We start from the raw sequence: 11,074 nt of genomic DNA on the forward strand, positions 1-11,074 counted from the left end.
TGTAGCACATAGGAATAAGCTATATTAGGCTTTGACTACACAGACAATACATAGGTTCATTTAACTTTTTTATTTCATTTTCTGACAACAAGATATATAGTAAAATAACTGTCAGTCTTATCCTTAAAACACTGCCTGCTGTGAGTCTGATTTACTTGCAAAACTATGTTCGAGCAGGTTCTCTGTATAAAATGTTTTTTCCCCAGTCATTTGCTGTACTGAAATCTTGCCTCTTAAACAGAACTGCTCATTTCAGCACGACAGCATACAGTGCAGTGCACAGCTCGCTTGTCCAGTTGCTATTTTTTGTGCCTGAGTGTCAACAGACAAAAATAAGTACTGGAAGAAAGAAGAGGTTGGGCATCTAATTGATTAGCATATTTTTGTGGTTGCACGCTATGCCCAGTACTGACTGAGGTTACTTAAGAGGGATATGGGCTCAGCTGGAGAGTTGCTCTGCAAATGTGTGTGTTGGTGTGTTCAGTTTTGGCTGCCAGGCAGAGTACGGCTACCTTTTTTCCCTGCGACAATTTTAACTAGGCGACCTTGATGTCTAGCAAGCTGCAGCTAACTATTTTAATTATCGATTAATCTGATGATTATTTTCTGAATATTTGGTTTATAAAACAAGGAAAAACTGTGAATAAGTGTCAGTACGAATTTCAGTCCAAGGTGACTTAAAATGTTTTGTTTTGTCCAACAGTCCAAAACCCTAATATATTGTATTTACTATAATGTAAGACAAGGAAAAGCAAAAGATCCTCACATTTCAGAAGCTGAAACCATAAAATGTTTGGCACTCTTGGCAAAAACAAATTCCTTAAATTATGAATGCAACAAACTATTTTAATTATCGATTAATCTGCAGATTAATCAATTAACTCAATTAATTGATTGTTTGGTCTATAAAATGTGGAAAATGTTGATCAGTGTTTCCTAACGCCCAAGATGACGTCCTCAGATATATTTATACTCATATTTAAGAAGCTGGAATGAGAGAATTCGTGTCATCATGTGAACCTGAAAAAGACTATACCAATGTTTAAAAAGTAGATCCATGTCGCCCCCCATGTATGACAAAGTATAAGATCAATAGGACAGATCCCTGGGACAGTCCAATTATAACTTAATATACTAAGGTATGAATCAATGATTTCCCCAGGCTATGGAGAGGCTCAGTGACTATTCAGATCTGTCTTTAAGGAGTCATGCCATGACTTAGAGGACTACACCAACACTATCTGTTTCTCAGACACTGTGTGCATTCCTATCAAGACAGTGACTGGTATTAGTTACAAGAGAGGAGATAAAGAACTCCACAAATCCAATAAATATGAATTTATAATAACACAAAGACAAGCTGGAAAGCAAGCTCCAGGACATTGACAGCAGAGGTGTGTGACAGGGACTGTGGCAAAATACCAACTATAAGACCAAACACTCGATTTAATAATATCTCCAACAGAGTGTGTCTATCTTCTCTTACCGCTTCAGCTGCAGAACCATGACAAAAAGATATTTGTATTATGGTTTTGTGGAGGAGGATGTTGTCTGGTGCATAACTAAAGTGGGCCCACTTTGGCTGCAGGGCATATAATTTTGTGAGGGGCAGATCTGCCCTCACAAAACAACTGGTGTAAATTACCAGCATGCTTTAAATCCACAGTAATAATTCCTGTGCCTAAGAAGGCCAGTGTTTGCTTCTTAAATGACTGTCAGGACGGTTGCCTTAACATCTGTTGTAATTAAGGTGTATGAGCAGATAGTAGGCTGTGTAAACATCAGTTTTGGGCCAATAGATTGGTAGATGATGCCGTATCTCTTCACTCCATCCTGCAGCATCCTGAGGCATCTGCCTGTAATGGTCTGTTTTTTGTTTTTGTAGTGTGTACTATGTCCAAGGGTGTTATATTGTGTTGAAAAGTGGTGGGGACATAAGGGCTCAGATAAGGGGCGTGATGATACATTTGTGTCATGAGACGTGACAATGTACAAGACAAGAAGGTTTTTAGCATTTAGATTAAATATTTGATGCTGAAATGAATGAGCGGGGAGTCTGGTGGTCCTCCCCCAGAAGATTAAACTCTTAATTTCATGCTTTCTGGAGACATTTTCTGCACCAATTTATGGTATAAATTTCTTTATTTTTATTAAGGGAAACACAAAATTCAGGTTGCAGGTGACAATTCAAAAATATAAAAATATAATGAAATATAATGCAGTAATCAGTAGCTTTTTTTGGTTGCTTAAGTTTTGGACAATGCACGTGTTTCTTCTAAATTTTAATTGCATTGCATGTTTTTCTTATTGTGCAAATAAAAATTCTCAAAGCAATTTCATTTTTTATTTTACATTTCTTGTTGAAAGCTATTTTTTTGGAACATTTTTAACAAATGATTTCAAAAAGTGATGGGGACATGTCCCCAGCGTCCCCAGTGTAAATGACACCTGTGACTATGTCATTATTTTATTTTATTTAGTTTTACATGTTTTGTTTTTTTGTTATTGAGCACAACAAAACAAATTCATATGCGGTTAATATGGCTATAAAGCATTGAATCTTGAATTGCTGCAGCTCTACAAGTAAAAGTTCTCGTTTGATATGCTTGATCTAAATCATTTTTGGGCAGCCCCCACTGCTTATTCAAAATGAAAGATTGAAAATGAAAAAATGGCAGGCCCTGTCAAGTTTGAGACTGATTTTCTGAGTCACCTCTCATTAAAGGAGGAGGAACAGTATTTCCTGTCAGCTTTACATGGTCGTTGGAGGAAGCAGTATATCTCCTACTCACACACTGTGAAAACTCCATACAGTAGATAAAAACTGAGTGGGTGATGTAAAATGCATATTCGCTTAGGGAATTAGGGAAATGTGATCAGCTTGGCTGACCTGAAAACTTCACTCTTGACTGCATGCGGGTATTGCATAACAAGACAGCCATGCCAGCGGCTCTGTGGGGCACACAAAATACTACTGAGGCTTATTGGTATAGCATTAATCTTGCAAGTTTTTGGTCATAAACTAAAGTATGAGATAAATGAAAATTTTGATGTGAAAAAAGGGGATCATAAAAGTTATTATAATTCATCCTGATGCGGACATGAATGTATGCACTGAAAACCACAACTGTCAATAGGATACAACTTCTGGGAAACATGTTTGAACCAAAATATTTAAAGCTAAAACATCCAAAACACCAAATGACACACTGACACGTTGGCATTGCTATCCCTATAACCACGCTGCTAGCATGGCTGTAAACACTGTCGCAGAGGAACTTATAGCATGGATGACATAAAAAGAACCATTATGTTTTAGCCCAAAAGATTTCACTTTCCCACCTGTGATTCACAGCGGACAAATCAGAGCGTGAGGTGGTTCTCTCAAAAGTCAGTCAGAAGAAATCGACTGGGCAAGGGCAGGTGTGGTCCTTAAGTAACATAGTCACCATTAGCTCCCCATCTCTTCTAGATGTCACATGACTAAAACCATCCATCCATCCATCGTCAACCGCTTATCCTGCGTACAGGGTCGCGGGGGGCTGGAGCCAATCCCAGCTCACATCGGGCGAAAGGCGGGGTACACCCTGGACAGGTCGCCCGTCCATCACAGGCACATGACTAAAACAATCTTCTAAAAGATGTATGGACGTGCCACTAACCAAAATGTCAAAATGATCATAGGCCTTTTGTTCAAACACACATTCTGATAATACGCATTTTACACTTTTAAATCAAGCATTTCAATATCTTGTCACTAATCTTTTGACTTTGGAGTCAACACTAACATTAACCAAGGGATAGACACACACTACAACTAAGTAAACCAAAGACAGTGATATCCAATATGATCAAGAACATGTGAAATCATGTGCAAGAAACCTTCCATCCTTATTTATATCCAAAAAGAAGATTTTTTCTTTACACTGTGGCTCCTAACACTGTCAACACTGTGTCATACATGAATGAAAGTAGACAGGTTTTTAATGTTAAATGTGTGGGCTGTTCAGACTTATTTTTGGTGAGTGACAGTACTCTTCCCCTTATTTGCCTGACATTAAAGCCTGCGCAGTGACAGACAGAACACCCACTGGTGCAGACACTTCTCATCGTTCACAACATCTTAATGACTGCAGAGAGATTTGGGCATTCGTGTGGACATCAGCATTCGAAATATTTTTCTTTTTGCATGTCATCATGCCCTGGTTGCTGGCTGGATTCTGTGGGCTTGCTTTGATCTATATCTCAGGTAAATGTAAACGTTTGCAATATCATAAATTTGATTAGTGACTGAAAAATTTTAATGATACAAACAATTATTACAGTCTTGGTACTAAATAATAGGTTAGTAAAATGAAATGTTGTTACAGCAATACAATTAACTTGAATTTGCTTTAAATGGTCATTTGATTGTATTATTTATGTCTGTTTAAACACTGCTACACTGCATAGTGCATAGTGTTTTGCATGTTATTTTTGACTCCACAATACCATTACTTCCTGGCCATCTGGGGGGAAAGAGGAAGTTGTATGTTGAGACAAAGACTGATATAAACTTGTTTGTTTTAATATACTATATTCTGTATACCTAGACCAAGTTATCACATTCTATCAACTGGCTATCAGGTTACTTTATTTCAGATTTGTAGTCTGTTTTCAGAGAAAGATAATGAAGATAACACATGAGATTGTTTTTAAATATATATATGCAAACATTAAAAACTAACATACACTACCCATTTCCAACATGGATAAATAGACTTCATAAACAAAATTGCCACAGCTTTGATGCATAACATGATGTACCTTTAAGCAATGTCTATTATCCTCTACCTCATCCTACACATACATTTATACAAAACATTACAGTCGACTTTACTGCTTGCCATGATGGTGATAAACACATGTCTACCAGTCCTGAAACCATTAGTTGATTAATCTAGGGCTGCAACTAATGATTATTTTGATTATGAATTATCTGATGATAGGTGATGCAAAGGTGACTTGTTTTATCAAACCAAATACTTAATGTATAATCGGCTAACTTGCAGCAAACAAAGCAAGCTGCAAATCTTTTCATTTGAGAGATACTGAGAATTAGCAAATTTGTAGTACTTCTGCTTGATCTGTTAACCTGCAATACCAGAATGTCTCTGGAAAGTTAGAGCCAAATAATTGTGTATCATAAACTCTGAGATGCCTCTTTTTCAAGCCAATAACAGTCAGGAGCAGCATAGATATAAACACTAATAATATGAAAGATATTTAAATGTCAACTTCTCTACTGTGACATTTAGCAGGTGCATGTCTTTATCTTTGAGACACATCTGAATCATTCACAATGCAAATTAAAGCTGTATAGATTTGCCCACTTGGACTTTACACATATAAATGTCAACTGACTTAAAGTGACAAATGTTCATCTCTCAGGGCTTGGCGATTGAGACATGTGGAGGAGGTCTGTATGAGGAACTGTCTGTTTACGCCGAGGCGGATGGAGCTGAGGCCCCATGGGAGTGAGACTGAACGACTTTTCATCTCATCACCTCTACAATCCCACAATAACTTACTACTAACAGGTTGTTGGTTATAAAAGTCAAAATCGTACGTTAGCGAGAGTCCTTAGTGGACCTGCTCAGGTGTGGAGATTTGTCATTTTCTTCTGTATGTTTGTTTGTAAATGTGCAACATCATACTTATTCTAAAATGTGTGCTTTATGTAAATATGCGCTGTTGATTTTATGCTATTTAGTAACACTTGATTGATTTAATCATATGTGATTTGAAGTCCACTGAAATGTAAAGGAACCATTCTACAAGTAGGACTCCACAGCTGACATTTTTGGTGCTTTAAGACGCTTTTTTTTTTTTAAAGTAAGAAGTGTTGTGTTGGATTTTTGACTTCTTTAATTATTTAAGAACATGCTTATCGCAAATATTTGTGAGAGAAAATGTTACAGAAATCTTGTGTGCATCAGATCCTAAGCAAGGCCCCACTTGTTCCTGTTGTGTGATTATATTAAAAATCTGTGTGCCTTTTTATCTTGTAATAGGAATAAAAACAACAAAAACATTCCCATGTGCTGAAGAAAATTATTATTTTTATTGGCGTTTACAGGTATAAAAATATACTTAAATAAATAAACAAGTTGATCAACAAACAATAATTTATAAATAGGTTATGTGGAATATCAACCAATCCACTAATAAATACACACAAAAGCGCGATAAATAAATAAATGCATTAATAAATAGATAAATAAACTTAATTAAAGCAAATAAATTATCACATTCTTCATCTGAAGAAACTTAATTTATAAAAAAGTTGAGTAGAAAACCAACAAATAAATAAACAAGCAGCTTGAAAAATAAATGAATGCATTAACAAATCGATAAATAGACTTCATGTAAGTAAATAAATGAACATATTATTAATCTGAAGATAATAATTTAGTTGGTGGTGAGTAGAGATGAAACCAGCAGGTCGGCTCTCGTCAGATGGTCTCTAATTTCCTTCCTGACCAGCTCCCAGGCTTCAGCACCGTGGCCCTACAGACAGAAGAATATTATCATTAAACATGATTGGATGGTTGGTTGGTTGGTAGGTAGGGAGGTAAATAGACAGACTTACCATTTGCTCTAGGACGTGGCGTGAGAGTCTCTTGAAATACATGTGCAGCTTCTTGTTCTTCTTCTTGTGGCCGTGGCTCCCAATCTAAATTTTAAAAAGTAAAAATTATTACAAACAGGATATCAGTCAAAGAATATTGATCTTTAAGTTGTTAAGGGAACCAGTGAGGCTTCGTTAATCCACACTGAGACTCACACAGGAGCGAAGGCCGTCAGCCTGCTGGGTTACAACATTGAGAAAGTCCTCCAGTGTCCTCTCCTCCCATGATGCAGAGCTGTGATCCTCCTCAAACAGAGCAGCCGCCTCCTCCAGAATCTGAACTGTGAAGCCAAGTTTCTCCTCAGCCTGGAAGAAGAAATAGAAGAAGAAGAAGAAATAGAAGAAGAAGAAAATCAGTCTTACAGTAGGTAGATTCATTCCACTTTTTGAGTGGAAAACTTAACAACAGATTTAATAATCTCTGAAAATCATTCCTCTCATTAAAGATAAACAAATCAAGTCGTGTCTTTGGCTTCTTCTATTTTGCATTTAGACAAAAGTTGAGGATGACTCACTGATGCTTTGGACGCCTGGCTGTACAGATCATAAGGGAAGGCTGCAGTGCTCTTCACTTCAGCATCCCCAGTGGTGTTAGTTGAATTGTTCTCCTGCATCATACAAATAAACACACAGGTCATGCTCTGAAGTAAAAAGACAGTAAAGTAAATTCATTAAATATAGATACTTTGAATAATATAAATGAATCAACGTACCATCCTGTCTAGTAGCTCCAAAGACTTTTCACTGTGCTGACTGAATTTGTGATCCATCCATCTGCAGCTGAGGGAGGAGGCTGCACTGTACAGACTGAGAAGCAGGCAAACAGAGAAAATCCTGTTGAGCATTTTTAGAAGGTAGAATTCGCCTTTGGAAGGAGCAAATACTGATTTCTCTTGTGTGTTGTGTTGCAGCAGACCTGCAGCACCTCATTTATAGGAGGCAGCTATTTCACTTTCCATACACCTGAGGTAACACGGGATTCCACGGTATTCAAACCTCATGTTTAATGTCACCTATTTCGGAATGAATTAGTGTTCTAATGAAAAAACAAATCTCCTACGATAAAAGCTTAAACCAAACACCGCAAAACTAAAATATATTAAAAGAGATTTCTATTGGAATAGCCCATGGAAAAAAAACATATACAATACCTTAAAAGTACAAAGACAAACACACCTCGCTATTCATAATATTGGAATAGTTCCAATCAGAAGTATGTTATTATTAGCTTATATATTAGAAAAAGAGAAAATTGTAGACACTCACATTGAATTTTCCTTGAATGAAATCTCTGTCACTGAGAACAAGTTAAGGCTATTTTAACATTCATTTAGGTCTACCTATTAAATTCTGTTTGTTTAGATTGTTTCGTATTTTGTACATTTCTGATTATGTCATCTGACTTTAATGCCGGACCGTCATTTCGTCTCTTTCTGTCTGCACGCTGTCCAATGCGATGTAAATGGAGCCCATTTTAAAAACAAAAAACTACATAAGACTTAAATTGTTAGAATTGCATCATAAGTTCTGTGTGGATTCATAATAATCATTAATGAATTGATTACACTTGATACACGTGATTGCACTGTGTCCAGACGGTGCCATAAAGGGGGAAGTTCCTGCAGAGAGAAAATGAAAGCGCCTCCGTGACTGCGGCCTGCGCTGTGACGCGCGTCCATATGAATGAATGGTGCGTGACATTTCACGTTGTTTTCAGTAGAACATCTCTGCTTAACCGTGAGAACCAGAAAACCTGTGGAGAAGGGGATTCTTCTTCACCTATTAACTTCCATATTACAGCACATTTTCAGCCTGATACCAATAAAATGAAAATGACATAGAATTAAATCTGGACCTGTAACTCTAACTCATGAGATGGAGGAAGAGGCCTGTAGGTAAACACTTAGATAGGCCTTTTTTTGATCCACAGAGGGGATAGCATCTATTCAGGCCAGATACCCCAGATTTCCTTTTAGCCCATGGACTGTAGATTTGAAATGCCACTGATAATGAAATATATATTTCTGTGTAGCTTTTAACTTTTAGAACAGGACATTTTTGAAAATTACTCTTACTCTCAACCATTATTAGTATTTAGATATTGCAAGTGACGAAGATGAAATGTTTTACATGTTTCCTGTAATGCTTTGTCTTTATTTCATGTTTCCTGTTTAACCGGAAGTTTATTTTGAAAGGTCACTATATATGTGTAGTAACAGAAATTAACAAGAGAACGAGGGAAAATAGTGCCAAAGCCTGAAAATGAGAAAGAAGTGTAAAATGAACGGGGAGAGTAAGGTAGCCTACTTTAGCACCAGTCGAGAGTGGCTACAAAATATGTTTGTTTGTGTCTGAGTAAATTCAAGTGAAGGCCTATGTGAAATTACGGTTATGTGTTAAGCTAATGCATTGTCTTGTTTTCTGTCTTTAAATTTCTGTTAAGCTCTTAAATTGGACTATAGGCCTACGTTGCTCACTGCAAGGAAGTTAGACCATCAGTCAAGACATTAGACCATCAGTCAAGGCTCACCTTTTTTCAACTGGATAGCTACAGATATAAAAATATTTTCAAAGAAAATGTAACATCATTTCTGAAACATCTTTCATTTCAGTTCAAGGACAGAAAAAAGTACAGATAAGCAGAGAAACTAAAAAAAAAAATTGTTATAAGTAGGCAAAGTAATACTAAAATAAGACTATAGAGCAATGAAGACAGAATTAGAACTCAGGAGTGTTTTTATTGCTCTTTAGGCATGAAATATAAAATTAAAATTTTTGTTTTTTAAAAACACATTTTTCTAGGGTGGACAGCATGCCTAAGGTTTTAACTGAAGAAATATGTATCTAACAAACCAATGAATAAAATGATATAGTAGGCTATGTGAAAACTATATTTTTAATGCTGTTAAACTAATGTGGTCAAATATTTTAACATATTCTAATACTGTTTAATGCAATGCAAAAACGATGAACCTCACTTCTGACTCCTCAGCCTCTCCTTATCAGCATTCTCAGTTCCACTATCACTGCTGCTAGCATGTGGGAATTTCTCCTATTTCTGGGAGCCATTCATCATCACTGCCACTATTATCCTTACTTGATTCTGATGGAATTTGCTCCACTATCCTGAATGCCTTTCTATTAGGCTACTTGCTGCAAGACACTATGTAACCATAGACTGTGGATGTAACTCATATAATAGAACTAATCTGCACAAAATATTGTTTTTGCTACAAAAACTGCAAGTGTAACATAAATCCATAGATTTACATCCAAAAAAGTTAGTGCACATGAAGTATTTTCAAGAAAAACAAAGTCTCAATAATAGTTAGGCCTAATTGTAGTTGAAATGTAGCCAGTGATGCATAATGTCCAATTTAGTGGACAGATGATTAATCGTAATTTCCTCCCAACATAAAATCAATACTTGGAAAGTTTAACAATTGTATTAGCCTACTCCTTAGTTGTTACTAGATGTTACCAAAATGTTTTTACTTGCAAGCTTCTCCTATATCTGACCGTCCAGCAGCCATCTTGGTTTTGACGAATTTTAGTTGCACTTACAACGGCTTACCAGAGGGTGGCTGAAAGGGTTAAGTTTTCAAACTGCTTATTAATGTAGCTGGTAGCATTACTACCGACTCCCTACCATGTTTTATTTGGACAATAGCAACAAAAGGTTTAGAGTCCCACAAGTTAGACTGCACAGTTTACAGACATGTTTCTTCGCTCAGTCTGTCAAACTGGTCAAAATCACAGTTTTAGTTCTCAGTCATGAAACTGATGAGATTTTCTCTTTTAAGCTCTGTGCAGTTACAGGCTGAGCTCTGAAAGTGAAAACAGAGCAATGAAACTGACAAATGATTGCACTGCAGCAGCTAATTCATAATGTCTGATGTAATACATGTGTGTTTGTTTTGTCAGCTCGCCAATGTTGTGTTTTTTATTGTATAATACAGTAACAAAAACTGACTTGTGCTTGTACTCTCTGTGTTACTAATCATTTTTAATTCTCTGACCTTATCATATATTGTCAATTCTGCCTTCTACCTTATGTGTAAGTACTGGACATGATCATCACGCAAGTTTTACTCGAAATCTGAACAAGGCCCCACGTGTTCCTGCATGTTGTTTGATTTAACTCATTAAAAGGAAAGTCTGCATCCCTTTTGTTTATGTGACAGGAATAAAAACAATGAGAACATTTCTATTTGCTGGAGAAAGTATGATTTTTATTAGGCCTACATAATAAATATTAGAATTTTTGATTTTGCTGAATGCAAATAATAAAAAAAAAAGACGTTCATCAACATCAATAAATACATTATCATCTGAATTATACAAACAAATCAATAATTAGAAAAATACATATTTGAATAAATAGATAAATAAATAAACAGACTT

General features: G+C 36.2%; 1 protein-coding gene across 1 annotated transcript; it reads right to left on the reverse strand.

Moving 5' to 3' along the window:
* Nucleotides 1–6,156: 6,156 nt before the first annotated feature.
* On the reverse strand, nucleotides 6,157–7,650 carry LOC119916205 (interferon a3-like). Its single transcript, XM_038736136.1, has 5 exons — nucleotides 7,384–7,650; nucleotides 7,186–7,278; nucleotides 6,827–6,976; nucleotides 6,632–6,715; nucleotides 6,157–6,549 (listed from the first exon to the last, which is right to left on the reverse strand). The coding sequence occupies exons 1-5, from the start codon at nucleotides 7,513–7,515 to the stop codon at nucleotides 6,451–6,453; spliced, it is 558 nt and encodes a 185-aa protein (XP_038592064.1). The 5' UTR covers nucleotides 7,516–7,650; the 3' UTR covers nucleotides 6,157–6,450.
* Between the last annotated feature and the right edge of the window lie 3,424 nt (nucleotides 7,651–11,074).

This window comes from Micropterus salmoides, unplaced genomic scaffold, assembly GCF_014851395.1.
Source record: "Micropterus salmoides isolate LMB-PRFRI ecotype aquatic unplaced genomic scaffold, ASM1485139v1 Ms_hic_scaffold_21, whole genome shotgun sequence".
Taxonomy (NCBI): domain Eukaryota; kingdom Metazoa; phylum Chordata; class Actinopteri; order Centrarchiformes; family Centrarchidae; genus Micropterus; species Micropterus salmoides.

Bases quoted from the DNA above. Each gene is read 5' to 3' on its own strand.
- LOC119916205 (XM_038736136.1), bottom strand. From the start codon at position 7,515: ATGCTCAACAGGATTTTCTCTGTTTGCCTGCTTCTCAGTCTGTACAGT. The intron at 6,977-7,185 runs GTGAGTCATCCT...TTCTTCTTCCAG, and splicing joins GCCAGGCGTCCAAAGCATCA to GCTGAGGAGAAACTTGGCTT. The intron at 6,716-6,826 runs GTGAGTCTCAGT...TTTAAAATTTAG, and splicing joins CTGACGGCCTTCGCTCCTGT to ATTGGGAGCCACGGCCACAA.